Here is a 17,217-nt window from a genome sequence, read left to right on the forward strand (position 1 = left end):
AACTTACCTAAAATTAGAATGTCATGGTCCCAGGGCTAGGAACATCAAGTATGCCTAAAGGGCAGGATATGCATCATGCAAATGTAATTTTTATAGCAGTGAATGCATAGGGGTTAAGGAAAACCAAAGCTGATTGTTTCCCCAGGGGTGGGGGTGGTGTTCCTCTTGATCAAAGAATTCTGCACACAATCCAAGAGAGGATTTCATGGTTGTCTAGATAATGCATTGCCTTCCCTGCACTTGCAAAGGAATTTCCAAACAGCACTGCAGTAAGACATTATGGGCCAATTTAAAATGAAGAATTCTTTTTTTCAATACGGCATTCATGACTCAATTACGATTGAGCCAGGGGGACTTTGCTCACCACTAGACGAAATATGTTGGGGTGGAAGAGTTTAAAGAACAAGATAACACAGATGTGATAATATCTAGTAAGATGAATAACCATGACAACATATTGAAGGAAATGTAAATTACTGTAGCATGAAAATACATTTTGAAACTTTTGAGATAATTTACTGAGGGGATTAAATGAAAGCAGGGCAGGGGTTTAATAAAGCTATCTGGAATCTGAAATAATATTCACTGTTATCTGGGCTGAATTCACCATTTTGAGAATTTTGACAGCATTAGCAAAGAATAACACACACAGCACACAAGCATCAACAATCAAGCGGAACCGCTCCCTGGTCTCCAGCCTTTGACATCTTCACCTCTGCAGCTTAGCTAACCTATAAACAAACCTCAAGCTCCCTTCACCGGAGATGCAACTATGGACACTTCTCAGTATGCCCCTCATTCCTTTGTGGCAGATGTCACTGCAAGACGTGCACACTGGCCCAAACACTGGGCACTGACACTCTTCTCAACAGTTACAAACTGGAGTTCACCTCCAATCTGTCACCGAGATTCTTTCTGTCTCCGATATCCAACAATCCACAAAAATGCTCCAGTGAACTGCTTTGAGTTTCTGAATCAATATTTTAAGCTACAATATGTGCTATCTACATTAAGTGGTAAGAGTTCATGTGCTTTCCTTTAACAGTGCATGTATGTTTACCTTTTTGAAGAAACTGTTTCAATTCAGAAAGAAGTTTGAAAATTTCGGGGATATTATATTAGTTTTCAGATTAATCACTATAAAACAGAGTGATTATGTAATGTGTACTCTTGATTATTTAACTGATTTCAGCATTTGTATGTCACCCCAGAAAATTTAGCTCTCTGGGTGGTTTATAACGAATAGTAAAATAAAAATAGAAATGTAAATATATGAAATAAAACATGAAACCATAAAAACAAAACAAAAAAGCTCTTCATACCCCCCAAAATCAGAAGCACAAATTTAAAAACTGTGAGGCCCAGAATATATAAGATATTTAGGAAGCCTAGCTGAACAGAAATGACCTTGGTGATGAAAATATCACAAAGCTGGTGCCATGAGAGACTCACTGGGGAGGATGTTCCATAACCATAGTGCCACTGCTAGAAAAGCCCCTCTTCCTGATGTCTACCTGCCTCATTTCATTTGGTGAGGGCAACTAAAGCAGGATATATCTGAATATAATGCTCTAGAAAATCCAGGAATTATTTTGATTGTACACCCCTCAGACTGAGATTTCTGAACTATTTTGTTTTAGGAAACATAAACACTGTCAGGCGAAGATGCCTAAAAACACCCAAAAAGCTTTATAACCGTGAGGTACAAAACATAACAGGAATGCACTATCTGCATTAAAAATAATGAGTAATCTCAACAACATTACAAGTGCCATTCTTAAACTAATTTGTACTGAAACAAAATTATGCTAATTCATTTCATTCCACAGCTTCCCCCAAAGGCTATACATTTAGACTCAAATTATTAAAGTTCCTCAGAAAGAAATAATGAAAAAGGGGAAGTCACTATGCAATTATCTATAGAGTCCTCAAGAAATCATTTAGGATGATAGAAATGGGCAGTACATAGGAAGAAGAAAATGATGTTTTCCACCAAACTGTCAACTTTGCCTGAGTTTTTCCAGGTTATTTTGCAAAAGGGGAAAAAGATTTTATTATCTCCATTTAGAAGACTGAGAAAAATATTAAAAAACCAATAAACCTCTCCAAGGTGGAAACAACAGGGGACAGTTACTCTTTGTGTTCCTTAATTGCCACACATTCTAGATTCAGTTTTCACCAGCATAAGGCTTGTACTAAACACCAACTACTTGACAATCACTTAGGGATGTAAATTGAAGGAACTAATTCAAGACAGATAATTGGCAAGAGCCATGATTGTGGGTTTGTTTTTCTGTAAATCCTTTGCAACACCCTTTTATGTACACCTAGCAAGAAGTTCCAGATCAATTTAACAGGGAACATGATAAATGCTAAAAAGAACTATTTCGGTAATATCTAACACCATATGCTTTCAAATATGGGTCAGTAGCTTGCAGTACTAAAGTGTAATTAGACAGTAAGGTAGAGGTGCTTGCTTAATTGGAGGAACAAGTGTGATACTTGATTTTTCTGGGATTTTGTTGTCCATTTTAGTATCTGTCAATGCAGATGTGCTAGCTGAAAGACTGTTGGGAGATCATTAACAAAATTGCTGGGCTCAGAATTATATTAAAATTCAAGGGTGCAATTTGCATCTATTTGCATTTTCATGATGACAGTACAGCACCTTGTCAATTTAAAAGCCAGGCAAGGTCAAAAATCAAAGATGTTTCAGCTGGCAAATCCATATGCTGGCAACAGCTGACTGCTTTGATAAGCAATAAGCAGTTGGTTAAAGGTGTTTTACTGGAGGCCTGCAGGAGGCAGGTGCCTTTTTTAATATGTAACTTTAAGAGGTGAACATTCGTTGGCAGCAAATATACAACAAGTGACCAAACATTGAAATTCAAATTACCATCAAAACCCCATTGTGTTGGATAGGAGAGGATAAGGGAACACACAACAATGGTTTGCAATATACCAGTTAAATTAGCACTCCATGTAATTTCTGATGTGCACATTCCACTGTGGCTTCATCTGACTTGTAACGAGATCAAGCAAACAAAAGTATATGCTTGTTGGAAACAGATATGCAGGCAACCATGTATATAGCACATATCCCAAAAACGTGTTTATTAATTTATTTAGAAAAAAATGTATGAACTACTTAATCAAAGCTGTATACATAAAGTAACATAAAATAATTGTCAACGATACCCCCCCCCAAATCAGCTTTTTTTAAAAAAAGCAAATATACAAACACTAAATTGCATGCCTAGGTAGACTTGTTGAAAAAAAAATGAAACAATATAGCGTGGGTGGCTGCCTAAGAAGAAGTGTTCCAAAGCACAGATATTGCCACACTAAAAGATACAATGCTCCACAAAAGAGGAACAAAATCCCAAAAATAGAAGTGGCTGAGTAAGTACACGTGGAGCAAGGTGATCCTTCAAGTAAACTGGCCTCAAGCCACTCAGGGCTTTATATACCAATAGGAAAACCTTGAATTTGGCCAGGTAATAAAGAGGAAGTCAGTGCAGGTCTTTAAGTAAAGGTAATATTGTGGTAAGATCTCAGTCCTGCCAGCAGTTGTGTTGCATTTAGACTGTAACTAAAGAGAACCAAAGGGATTATATTTCAGTTAGTAGTTTCCTTCCCTACTAACAGTACAAACCAACTCTAGGCCTGAAAGAATTAAGAGTCTGGCAACACACCATTCAATTATTTTTTAAAAAAAATCAATGGTGGCAACAGGACTAAATAATTTATTCATCCCAAACCATTATTTATTGTTGCCTTCGCTGAAAAGAAAAGGAGATGGACAAAGAGAGACTCTAGCCCCGCAAGCTCTAGATCTTAGTCCCAAAGCATTTTTATGTTCCAGATTGCTTCACCAATCACTTTTGCAGTTTCCTTTTGCTTCTCAAGTCTTTAAAATGTATTCTTACAATTTTGCCTGTTCTTCCCACTATATTAGGACAATTCTTCCTCAGTTCACCTTAGCTGCTATTTACATTACAAAATGTGCATATTAATTCCATGAGTACAATTGATGTCTCAAATGGTTTGGCCCCTGACACCAACAATTTGTTCAAAGAGCTGCAATTTTAAAGCCTCTATGGCACAAAAAGTGCTGTATTTTAATTTATTTTAACTGCTGATTTACCGCTGGTTATATTATAAATGATTTGCATTTGTAGCATAACCAGCAATAAATTGTATTGTATTGATTTTATAGTCATTTGTATTATATTGAGAGCTGCACTGGCTGAATAATTATATACAAATACACAAAATGAATGAATAAGTAAATGTTTAATATAAGAAAGCAGTCAGTTTAACTCAAGCTAGTCCATGGACCTTAGAATTCATCTTCTGAAGTTTCTCAAGTAACCTTAAGCACCCAACAGCCTAGCACTAAAGTATCCTGGCCCATAGCCAACAGCAGCCTGAAGGACCGTGGTACCCGGCCCTGGGAGCCCACCCCCTCATATACTGAGTAAATCACACTGGCATTGAAAAAAGAAATGAAATCAGAGGCTGAGAAGAAATTGCAAGCCTCATGGCATTAGAGGGAAAAGTGGACACAATATGGAGGAGGTTTGACTACAGTCACAGTCATACGAATGAGTCCTTTGTTAGTTTGCAAATAAATATATGGGTTATCACAATTTGCGGCAAACAATGTTAAACATTAACTCGTTAGTATAAAGTAGTTTGTGTTCTAATATATATATATATATATATATATATATATATATATATATACAGGTAACTCACAACTTACACACATTTAACTTGTGTCTGTTCAGCACTTGGCAGATAAATAACTAAATTAATATGTAGAAAGTGGGCAGGGTTCTGAGAAAAATGACTTTGGCAATCCCACCCGCCATTGAACCCAGTAGGTTTAGACTTTATGTGCAATCCCCAGAGTGTAAGCTGAGAATTGCCTGTATGTGTATGTCATTTACAATACCAATAATTTAATGTCACAGTTCTTAAACAGAGTTTTCTTCCTTTTTATGTATCCTTTGAAGAATGTCACAGTTCTTAAACAGTTTTCTTCATTTTTATGTATGCTTTTGAAGATATGTATCGGTTTGAAAATGGCTTAATATAGAGCACCCACATAATTTAGCAATAATGATTGAAGTATGCGAGGAAATATTGACTACAAATTAAACATCTGGTGGATTATTATAAATGCCTATTATTCAGTTTAAATACTAGGGTATACTTTGGGGAAATTTCTTAGGACAGAGAAATAATGAAGAGATAAAGCAATTTTACAAGCTAATTGTTCTCCCGAAACTGTTTGTGTCTCGGACTTTTGCACTGGGAGAATGTTTAATAGAGTACAAGCTCAAGACTATGGCTCATTATATGACAATCTCTACAGAGTGTTTCTCAGCTACAAAGGGAACTATGGGACCTGCCATTTGCCATATAACCAATAAAGAATCTACACCATGGATAGATGCTCTGAAGCAACAAGCCCTTCAAAGTGTTCAAAGAGTGCTATCATTCTTCTTTCAATCTTCCTCTTCAGGGTAAACATGCCAAATCCCTTCACCAATTTTTCATAGGAAGGAGTATCCATAATGTGAGAATCTTCACTACCCTCCTATGGATGCCATCTAAACTTCCTGTATCTATCTTAAAGTAAAGCACCCAGAAGTGGACACTGTGCTGCTGAAGATGACTGTGTAATGCAGAATAAAGTGGACCTAAAATGAAATCAGCAAAGAAATACGTCACACCACCTAGAAAAGGGAGTAGGCCAGTGAGCAAACTTTTAGACTAAATAAGAACATGGGTCCATCCAGACTGAAAGAAAAAACAGAATGCAGTATAGACATTATATTACCAGGTAGCAAAGAGGGATCAATAAGCATATCACACACACACACCCTGTGAGAAATAGAAAGAAAGAAATATATACACACAAAAATACACACACCTGTCTATGTAGGGCAAGGACAGTTAACCTTTTTTCTGTCAAAGGAAATTGAGGACTGGCCACCTCTCAGAGGGTGACATACCAGTGGTGGCTATGGCCAATGCACATGTGTGGAGGCACACAATCAGCATACAGATAGGCAGGAAGGAATGCACACCGAGTCAAACATTTGGGCATGCAACACCGCATTTATGACTTTAAAATGCTTTGGTTCTGCTCTCTCACAGCAGTGCTAGAGTGGGAGGCTTTCCTACTCAACTCTGCATCTAGAGCAAAGCGAAAGCATTTCTCAATTGCAGTGCTAAGAAATGAGGCAATCCTACCTCGGCACAGGTGCCTTTGCCAGGCAAGAATACATTTGAACGTGTTGATTGAATGATTGAACACATTGATTTGTTTTTCTTCTCCATTAATCAACACATTCAAATGTATTCTTGCCTGGCAAAGGCACCTGTTCTGCTCTTCTGGTTTGGTACTACTGCAAAAAAGAAAAGAAAGTTTTCCTTCCTGTTTCCTGAGCTCGAAAACCTTGCAATAGTACCATTTGTAGGGAAAGCTGAGGCAGAGGCTCCTGATTTCTGGAGCACTGGTGATACCCTACAGTATCCCTCAGCAGAACATTTTTAAAGCAACTAATTGCCAAATTATTGAGCGTCCTGGGAGCCACCCAAACCGCTTGGGGGGGGGGGGCAAATTCAGTCTATCAGCCAGAGATCACATACCCTGATATAGGGTCAGGAAGTAAACATAAACAACTTGAAACATCACTTTACCCATCCTAAACCAACTATAATGATCCCTTTAGTGAAGAAAAGCCTGAAGGTTTAGCCAGTTGTCAGGAACACTTTGTCTGTAATACAGTAATAGCACATGTCCACCACTTCCAGTTGACTGATTTCAATGTTTACAGTAGGTCAGTCATATGAACTGTTGACTTCTGGGCAGAAACAATTTAACTGTACAAGTTCCTTTCTTGTGATATCGGCATTTAAAAGCCCGAAAAGCTAACAATGTTCCACCAAACTTTTCTCTTAATGCAGGAGGTCTAGGTTAAGAGTTTGCAAGCAGAACAGTATGTAAAATTTAAGGGAGTGAACATTCAGAGTATGCCTCTATTTGCATTTTCCCCCTTTCCCAATACTAATATAGCCTCTTTGTAACAATAGGGGAGTGTCCCATCCTACACCAGCCTAATCTAAATAGCAGGTTTGCTCATGTGTGAGTGAGAGAGAGTGCACACAGGTGACAAGATTAATACCACCCATTTTCATTTTAAATCCCATGAGATTTATGACACGATGTTGCATAACTATTTCTTGCAGTAAAAATGTCACTGCACATATACATTCCCTAGCATTAGAACATAGGAAGATGGCTTATATACAAACTTTTACTGACTAAACACCCATTAGCTTGTTCAATTAGCTTGGTATTGTCTACACTGACTTGCAGGGTCTCATAGACTTGGGACTTTCTGAATGCAAGGCAAATGTTCTGTCCCTGATAGTCTTGTAGTGAATTCTCTCAGTGCAAATATAGAAAATACAGAATTACCATATAGCCTTGTGTCTGAATGCTGAAACACCTATCCTTTGAGAATGGATGATAAAGTTTGACTAAGAAGCTTACTGCTAACATTCTTCTATCAGTTATCATTCCATCAAAATATGAGTTTTGTCACTTTGCTTAAGAACTGCAGGCAGTCAACAGATTAATAACATTTAAACTGATTGGATTCAGCTAAGAAATGGAAATACCAATAAATGAGACAACAACAATAATAATATGCAATACTTTAAAGACTTGTAAAAATTCACTGAGTTATCCTGGTACTGCCACACAGGGAACCCTCCTTTAAAACAGTTGCAACACAGGCAGCTATTGGTGCATCATCTTTAGCACTGATTTGCAAACTCAGGGTTACGGTAGCTGAAAATCCTTTGAACATTCTTAATCAAAATCCTAAAATACCCTTGGTTCACTTCTGTCGGGGGGAAAATGCTTCACAAATGCACAGACACTCCTTACTATGTGGCTTGTAAGGAAGAGCAAGGTGGCAATTTATACACATTCATGGGAGTAAGCCCCATTGAACTTAATGTCTCTTACTTCTGAGCAAATGTGCACATGATTGCGCTGTAACCCTTACACATGCAGGCTAGCTTGTTGGCCTGAATTAACACCTTGTTTCTATCAGGGCATTTACTCCAGACTATTTTCCTTTGTTCTCCTTCTTCATTCACAGGCCATTGCATGCATGCCAGCAAATGAATTATCTTGAATAAAATATTCATTTGTTCTAAGCATAAAGACACAAAGAGAAGTAGCGTTTGGCATTTCTGGCCATGTTGTTCTTAGGCCACAATAATAGTTTTGCCATGTAATGTAGAAATCCCATAACAAAAATTTGGTGACAACCTTTCTTGCTACTCAACTGGCAACAGCTTAACTCATTCAAGCAGCAAACTAAAATGTTAAATATCTGTTACCTAAAATGTCACGTGGGAACCATTAATTTGTGTCTTCTAGTTATCCAAAATAATGGCCTGTAGTAACATGCCTGTAGCACAATGAGTAGCTTATTTTTGTTTTATAAAGAGCTTAGTTCAATAATACAGTGTTAAATTTCAATTTGTGAACTACAAATGTAGATATTTTAAACACACATTCTTTTGCTACTCTATCATAGATTGTTTCTTTATTCCATATAGCATGTTTGGATCTGTCTGTATTAAAAATGATCCTTGCTGTGCAATTTTAAAAACTTGCTTAAAATGTAATGCTCATGATATGAAGGAATAGTACAGCACAATTCTATGCATTGTTTACCCCAATGTAAGCCCCACTAAATACCATGTGTGTACAGGATTGCAGTCTACAACCTCCACTGAATCTCATACTGCCTCTGTGTTGCAAGTACACATTAATGTAAATGAAGCTTCATTAGAAATAAACGTCTTATGATCGGTTAGAAAGTGTTGCTAATACTCAGTTATGGGTTTCTGATTTTTCCATTTAATTTCACACACACCCTTTAATCTTTTAAACAAACAAACAAAAAAAATAGTGCTGGAGACAAATGGCAATGCTAACAATTTACCCAGCAACACAGTTGCATTATATCTGCATTTAAAATGTCTTCTTCTAATAGATTTTCAGTGTGCAGATCAATGTCTCACACTTTTGTATATTATAGTAACAATCATACAAGTGTCAGTGACATTGTATAATATGGCACGCTTTCTATTGGGGCCAAGAGTTTATTTTTAATAACCCTTGAGCTCACAATCCTAAAAAGCCAGCACTAATCTAAACAGAAAAAAGCCCCAACAACCAAAGGATTGCTAAATCCCAGTAAGAAGATTGGTGACCTAGTCCTCATTTTGGAATCAGACCAAATTAGGGCCTTTTCTCATGACATCAGCAACAGAGCTCTCAGCAGGCCTAGTATTATGAACTGAAACTGTAATATTCAGGATGGTTTCTTAAATTTTATGAAATTACACATGCAGGGGCAGAAACAAACATGTAGACACACATCCTCACACATACAAGCTACCCACACCACACATGGTTTTATAATCTGTCTGAAGCAACTGGTATGCAACAGACCCATGCTAGTTACTCCAGCCTCTCTCTTTCAAGAATCCCAGTGCGGCAACCCTTGTAGCGTGAATTCAAAGTTCTTACCTGTAACCTGCTCTAAAGCTGCTGCGCAGTTAAGAGTGGCAACAAATATTTTAAATAAAAAGAGATGGGCAGGGGGAAAGAGAGAAAAGGCAATTCAGGCACAATTTTTAGAATAAGTGGATTGAACGGAACAGTCCAGGGAGAAAATAAGTCCAACTGAGCTGGTCCCCCTGCTAACTCACTTTCAATCTTGCCCAGGTGGTATCTCTCCCTTTGTAATGGCTACTGCTGGCTGGTAGCTGAAGGAAAGAGGAGCCACTTCCAAGTTGGCCCACTTCCATTTCTCCCTGTGCTGTTGTAGTCTGTCAGGTGGAATGGCAGCTAAAAGCGGTATATTGTTCGAGAAATATTAGCAAGAAATTGTTTGCTGGTAGTATTCGAATCTTGTAAGATCCATAGACAAGAAATTTAATATGAAAGCTCACAAAGATGAGTGCAGCATAACAAGCTTGTTATCAATATAAGCTAATGCTGGCAAGATTGTCTGTTGTATGTCAAAATATTTGGGGTTTTAGAAATAACAACGTTAAATAGCAAATTTGCCTAATTGTACTCATGATTCACTCAAACTGGTCAGATTCTAATGCATGAGTTGTTAACACGGCTCTGGCAGGCATTCCCTGGTGCTCACAGGGACCTGTTCCACACACTCCAATCTGGATGAAATGGGGCTTGAAAGAAACCTTGTAAAATAGTCAGTAGAAGACATTTCTCAAATCCATTTGCAACATGAAGGGGTTAACTCTCCAGCTGCTGACTAATATGGTCAGAGTTCGAGAGGGAAGACAGTTCTCTTAGAAAATGTGGATTCTACTTCCAGTCAATATGAGAGCATATTCACCACCACATGAACCTCCATTTCAAAAAAGAGAATTAAAAATGGGCAAAAAGTTATAGATATTTTGTTAAATCCGTTATGAAAAACTGTAACAGACACAGTAATATACAGTTTACCTCAAATGTCAGTGCAGCTAAGAACATCTCAGGCGAGGCAAGCAAAAGGTAGGTATTTTGCTAGCAGTGAGATGGTGGCAGCGGCAGCAGAAATGGTAGTGGATGGGATCAGAAGTACTTCACACTCTTTCTCTTCCAGCCTTCTCTTCCCTACTTGATGCTTCCTCAGCTGGTTAAATCTCACCACCACCATGTGATTCTCATCATGACTGGTGTCATGCTACTATTAAGGGTCCGTCCCCCCATAAGCTTAATAACAGCATGAATGCACAGGGCAGGTAATTTCAATCAGAACTATAGATTTAAAGATTTAAAGCTCCTGAGAAGCTTCCTCTTCTCCCTCCCTGCTAGGTTGGCTAGTTACACAGAAACAATTAAATACCCTTCCTTTCCATTGGAGGTCCTTGGTGCACCAACTAGCTTAGTCACAGAATAGAATGAAACAAAACCAGGTTTTCCTACTAATTCAAGGAGAAAATAATTCTGACTTGGCAAAATATGACCATTGGCTTCCAAGATGTGTGTGCTGTGGGAGGAAGTGGTGGACGGCCATGCCATTCAGTGAAGGAAGTGAAGGAAGCTAGACACAGACATTTTTACAGCCTCTGTTCCTTCATCCCCAACTGAACCTGGTGCGTTGGATAGTTGTTTCTGTGTTGGATATGTTTTGCTTTTAGAAGTTTTAATTGTTTTATCACCTGTGTGCTTGCTGCCACGGGTTCCTTTGGGATACAAATTTAATAAAGTTCTGGTTGCTTGCCTTGGGCACGCCTTCCAGGAAGGAGAAGAAAATCCTATCCCTGTTTTATATTGCAAGAGACTCTTGACCTATGCTGCTACCAGTGCTGACAAACCTAGAAAGCACATTTTTTTTGCTGATAATCTTTTGACCTTCACACACAACAAAATCTTGCAGGCTTACACAACCAACATTTACATTACTCTGTCAATGCACACCCACACATAGGGATTTCCCCCTCCATTTGAGGAGAAACTCAAATATGAATAAACCAATTTGTTATTTTCAGCGTCCTATTTTCAACAAAGGCCAACCAGATAACTTCAAGATACTGGCCATAAAGGAAACAATCATGTTGTCTCCTGCTTGTGGGCATCCCATTGAGATCTGGTTGGACACTGTCACAACAGGATGCTGGACCAGATTATATATGGCCAGATCTAGCAGGGCTCTTCTTATTTTCTATGTCCCCTCTGGCATGATATGCCCCTAGCAGGACCAGCACGGTTCTGGATGAGACCTTGGAGGAAGAGCTGATCCAATTATTAAGCCCACTTGAAGCTACAGTTCTGAAGGAACCAACACAAACTGGCTGGCATCAGCACCAACCCACTCCCTGCACTCAGAATCAGAACTCTGATTGCAGGTCAGGAAGGGACGCAGCAGCTAAACCAGCTATAAACCTGCTTAGCTGGAACGTAGCCAGAATTGAAGCAACACCGTATCCTGCTATGCTCTCTGCTGGACAACTCTTATCCTTAATATATTGATGTCTCATCCCTAGATTGGCTCATTGGTCTCTCTGAATTTTGAGCCATGTGTAAGAGATGGCTGGAATGAGATACAGCAACTGGTATTCAGTGGTAAAAGAGGTAAAGGGACCCCTGACCATTAGGTCCAGTCGTGGCCGACTCTGGGGTTGCGGCGCTCATCTCGCTTTATTGGCCGAGGGAGCTGGCGTACAGCTTCCGGGTCATGTGGCCAGCATGACTAAGCCGCTTCTGGCGAACCAGAACAACGCACGGAAATGCCGTTTACGTTCCCACCGGAGTGGTACCTATTTGTCTACTTGCACTTTTGATGTGCTTTCGAACTGCTAGGTTGGCAGGAGCAGGGACCGAGCAACGAGAGCTCACCCCGTCGCAGGGATTCAAACCGCCGACCTTCTGATCAGCAAGTAGCAGCTAATAGCCGCCGATAGACCTCTCATCCACATTTTTTAAAGTTCCTCATGACGATGTGATGTGGCAGGCTTGATAGCTGTGCCTGATGAGCTGCCCATCAACTGGAAGGCCCCTGCTCCTTAACATAATCTAGGGAAGGGGGGGAGAGAAAGAGAGAGAGCACACAGCTTCGCTGACAGTTGAGACGTGTCAGAGAAGCTAGGTGACGTCTCCCAAACCTGTCCTTGTTACACACACAGCTGTTCTAAGCCTTCTCTTGAGACCCTAGGGATAGGAATAAGGTAGGTAGGAATTGTTAACAAGCTTGTTTGCATTAGAACTGGAATGTATGTTCTATAAGCTAACCCTTTTTTCCAATCATCAAGCTCTGTCCTTTTAGTCTAGGAATAACGTTAAGCACTATTTTCGGAATTTGGTGGAACTGTGGTGGACTCCTGACTGGAGAAATATTTCCCTGCTGTCTTCTCCCTTGATGCCTGACCTTCTACTCTGCTCACATTGTTCCGATTTATTAGGAATAAGGGTGCTCTCAGCCCAAGCAGAGAAAAGTAGCAAAACAAGGAGTAGTGGCATTAACCTCACTGGGGCAGAAATAGGATGTGTTTTGCTTTTTATTTAAAGTTGGAGAGCCTCCTAGGTCAAAGGCGTTGGGCATCAAGTTTCCCTTTTAAAGTAATCATCACCATAGCTTGTGATCACAAATTTCCATATGAACTAAGCATTGTGAATAAGTACTTTTCTTCTGAACTGTTTGTTAATCAATTTCATTTGGTGACTCTGAATTCTACTACTGTAAGATAAAAGGTCCCTAGTCATTTTCTCTACATAGGCAAACTTTCACAAGCCTCTATCCCAGCCCATTATACTTTTCATAAACTACTACCATGTCTTCACACTCAGTTACCTTTCTTCCTAAGCTAAAAAGCCTCTACATTTCCTCATTAGGAAGGTGGTCCAACCACTTTATCACCTTGCTTCCTCTGTCTACACCTTTTCCCAGTTCTAAATATATGTATATTTTAAATGGAGAGCACTACAAATACACCCACAACATATATTTATTATACTGTACAGGCATTACAATCTTGGCGGCAGTTTTATTTTCAGTCTATTTCCCAATAATCCCTAGCACAGAATTGGCTTTTTTCACCACTGCCTCACAAGGCTGCCTTTGATGCTATACAAATTGCTTGCTCTTTCTGAACAGTTATCACCAAGATCCATACCCTGAGAATAAAAGTGTGAAATTCTAGACAGGCCTTTCTTTGAAGAATATGTGAACCAAAAGTCTCTTGACTGATAGAAAGCCTGAAACGGCACACTTCAGATAGATTCAGACACAGCTATAGAATCCAACTGCGGTACAGAATAACCAGCAATTCCCGATCTGTATCGTTACTGTCTCTTTTCCTTGCTGGTGTTTCCTGCTGCTCTATACTCTCACTGCTCATCAATATCACAAGGGCAAATATATTTTGAGGGAAAGGCTGAATTGCTAAGTGAATTATCACATAGAGCCTTGGGAGAAGGATTATTCAATTTCTGTTTTTGGTTTTCTACTGCCAGTATTCCAGACTGAATACACACAAACCACAAGCTTTTATAAGCATATTTCCTTTCTTAGAGGTACTCTCCTTCTGATATAAAAGAGAAGTAAATTTCCTTTGCAACCAGCCTTCACCAAATAAACACCTTAGATCAAATATAGTAAAAAATCTTCCTCCCTCCCTTCCAGTATTTACCTCCACTTCACAGCCGTATTCTGAGCCATCTAGAAGGATTACTTTGCACTGCATATTTTTCGGTTTTTTGACAATCTTTAGAGGAGATCTGGAAAGCTTGCTTGAGGATGATTTTTGAGAGAGCTTGTCGTCTTCAAACTGCTGGTATTCCAGTTGTTTTGCTGCTGCAGCAGCAAATTCGCGTTCTTTGTCACTGCCCTACAAAGAGAAAATAGGGAGATTAAGTTCTAATTTCAGATTAAAAAAATGTGGCCGATTGCAGCGAGCTTTCAGAATCACAAGGTACAATCAGACATCCCTTACAGAGGACTAGTTAGAGCCACATTTTGAAACTGCAACGTAACTGCAGTGCAGAGAAATTTCATTCAATGTTTTGAAAAGCTTTTCTAGTCAATGAAACTGCTACTCCATTTTATAACTCCTAATTCATAGTGTAAAGTGTTGAGAATTATCATTTCAGCATATGACATATATTAACCTTTGCAGGAGTCTTGAGTTTTATATTTCTAATAATTTAGTGTTTTCATCATAGGTACACACACAATATTTACATTTAACAGAGATCAGATTTGATTATTTATTTTTATTTCATAAAATGTATATACCACTTGATTGTAGAAAAACCGCAAAGCAGTTTTTTTTTTAAAAAAAGATATAACAATAAAACTATCTCTAAAAAATTGCAACCATAATTTTAAACATACAGAAGGTTAAAACTGCAGTGAAATAGACTAAATTGAAATGCCTACAAACTTTCTAAACATCTGGGCAGAGCTGATAATTCATAATGCATAAAAAGGAGTCTGAGTTTAAAAGATCCAATGTGACATATGGCTGAATGCAATATGTCCCCTTTCAGGAAAGAAGGGAATGAAGATTATAGTCCAGCCAACACAGTGTGCTCTTTCCACCTGGCAGTTACATTCCAATGCCATTGCCACTTTAGTGGCAGCTAACTCTGTACACAGCTCTTCCACAACTAGTTCAGAAGCAACATTTCAGCAGCAACTAAAATGTAGTAATACGTTAGTTAAAGCTTAGAAATTTAATCTTATTTTCATCTGGCCATCATAAAAAACAAATCTGATTCAGCTCAAAATGACTTCATAGTAAGTCAGCAGCATGCAGAACTGACATCCATCACAAATTAATCCTCCAAGTCCGTTTCCTTCATTGTAACAAGTCTCCATGAGAATGAATCAAATCTGGCCAAAAGCCTTAATCTGCTTTCAGAGCCAAAGAACTGTGTGTTGCACAATATGTGGGAAAGTGCAGGGCTTCACTGAATATACATGGTGAGAGGAATTACATTTGCTTGTGAAAACTAGTGGGTGGTACAGAGAAAACAGATACACACACACACACACACAAACCAGCTGGTAATATTTAGTTTGATCTATAAACAGGAGCATTAGTATTTCAAAAGGAAAGGATGTGGATATGAATGTCTAGAAGTAGCTAACCAGGACAAAACTAAGCCGGGGAGAATTTATCCAGGTTAGACTGTCACAGAAGAACCTTTATAGTAATTTGTGCTGTGCACAAAAACATGCCAGGAACTATTATAGCAGGACCCCAAACTGTCAAGATGTGTTCATGCACCTTCACAGGGAATTAAGTCTCATCTTCCTAAAGAAGCCTGACATCCTGTTCATGCAGTTATCTAGGGCAAAATGACCAGGGAGACACAACTTGCATTCAGTATTTTATTTTTTATTTTACATGCATAAATGCACATTCTTTCATGTGTGATGAACTCTTTTTCAAAGGTTATTTGTGATGCATTTCCACAAGCAATTTGATTATCTGGCTAATGGCACCATAAATTAACATCTAACAGGGAAGAAAAATTGTGTTAAGGCTCTTTTTGGATCAAGCTACCTTCAGCTATACTCAGAGCAACAATGAAATTGCTCAAATTTTCACACAGGAGGACTTCCCATTGCTTTCTTTGTGTGTGTGGGGGGGAGGGATCTAAATATTTATTTCTAACCGGACTAATCTATACATTTTGGTTTGTAACTTTGGTTCAGAGTTTGATATAATAATGTCTGATTAGCCCAACAACACCTGTTGTTGATGGAGTAAAGAATGTATGTATTATTCTAACCAAAGCCTACAATATAGTTAGTTAGAGATGGGAAACCTATTCCATACATGCCTTGTTTTGAAGGGGGCAATGCAGCTGGTTATCCATGCACACTGCTCTTGGCTTAATGCTAATACACATGCCATGTCTCTTTAAACAAAGTTGTGAACTACAGTGGTACCTCGGGTTAAGAACTTAATTCATTCTGGAGGTCTGTTCTTAACCTGAAACTGTTCTTAACCTGAAGCACCACTTTAGCTAATGGGGCCTTCTGCTACCGCTGCGTCGCCGCCGCACGATTTCTGTTCTCATCCTGAAGCAAAGTTCTTAACCCGAGGTAATATTTATGGGTTAGTGGAGTATGTAACCTGAAGCGTATGTAACCTGAGGTACCACTGTATATAATCACAGTCATTGCTGTCTGCCTCCTTTGTTTCCTTTCCCATTAACAACATTCTAATGTGATACACCTTGTTTATGTCCAAAAAGCAATGCTTTATTAAAGAGGGGGAAAGCCTCAGGGCTGAGAATTTTTTCAGTGTTGACACAACTGAAAGTAGTTTAAATGTAGTCATTTTGTAAGTACCAGGCCTTAATGGATGTAAGGTTTTGTTAGTTTCAAACATCACTCAACCCCAAATAAAATGGGATTTCAACAGGTGTTAAAGTGGAAATGTGTTGCCAAACTCTTCAAAATGTGCAGTTATCTAACACTGTGATGAATAGCGAAAGGTCCCCCCCCCTTTTAACAATGGCAATAGGTTTTAAAAATTAAGCCCAGCATGTAAGACAATCTGACAAAAATTACAAAAATATTATATGACTGAAATTGAGAGAGGGGAGTAGTATCTAACCTGTCCCCTCCATCCCCAGTA

The 17,217-nt window shown here is 38.8% G+C and overlaps 1 protein-coding gene across 23 annotated transcripts in view; it reads right to left on the minus strand.

Annotated features, from left to right (window-relative positions):
* The window catches only part of EPB41L3 (erythrocyte membrane protein band 4.1 like 3), an 86,162-nt gene that overhangs the window by 44,523 nt on the left and 24,422 nt on the right, over nt 1-17,217 (minus strand). For all 23 annotated transcript variants that reach the window (XM_081013047.1, XM_081013067.1, XM_081013065.1 and 20 more), the window contains exon 3: nt 14,254-14,451. In XM_081013047.1, the coding sequence (XP_080869173.1) occupies nt 14,254-14,451 (198 nt within the window). The remainder of the gene's footprint in view (nt 1-14,253; nt 14,452-17,217) is intronic.

This window comes from Podarcis pityusensis (assembly GCF_964106645.2).
Source record: "Podarcis pityusensis genome assembly, chromosome: 7".
In the NCBI taxonomy this organism is placed as follows: Eukaryota; Metazoa; Chordata; class Lepidosauria; order Squamata; family Lacertidae; genus Podarcis; species Podarcis pityusensis.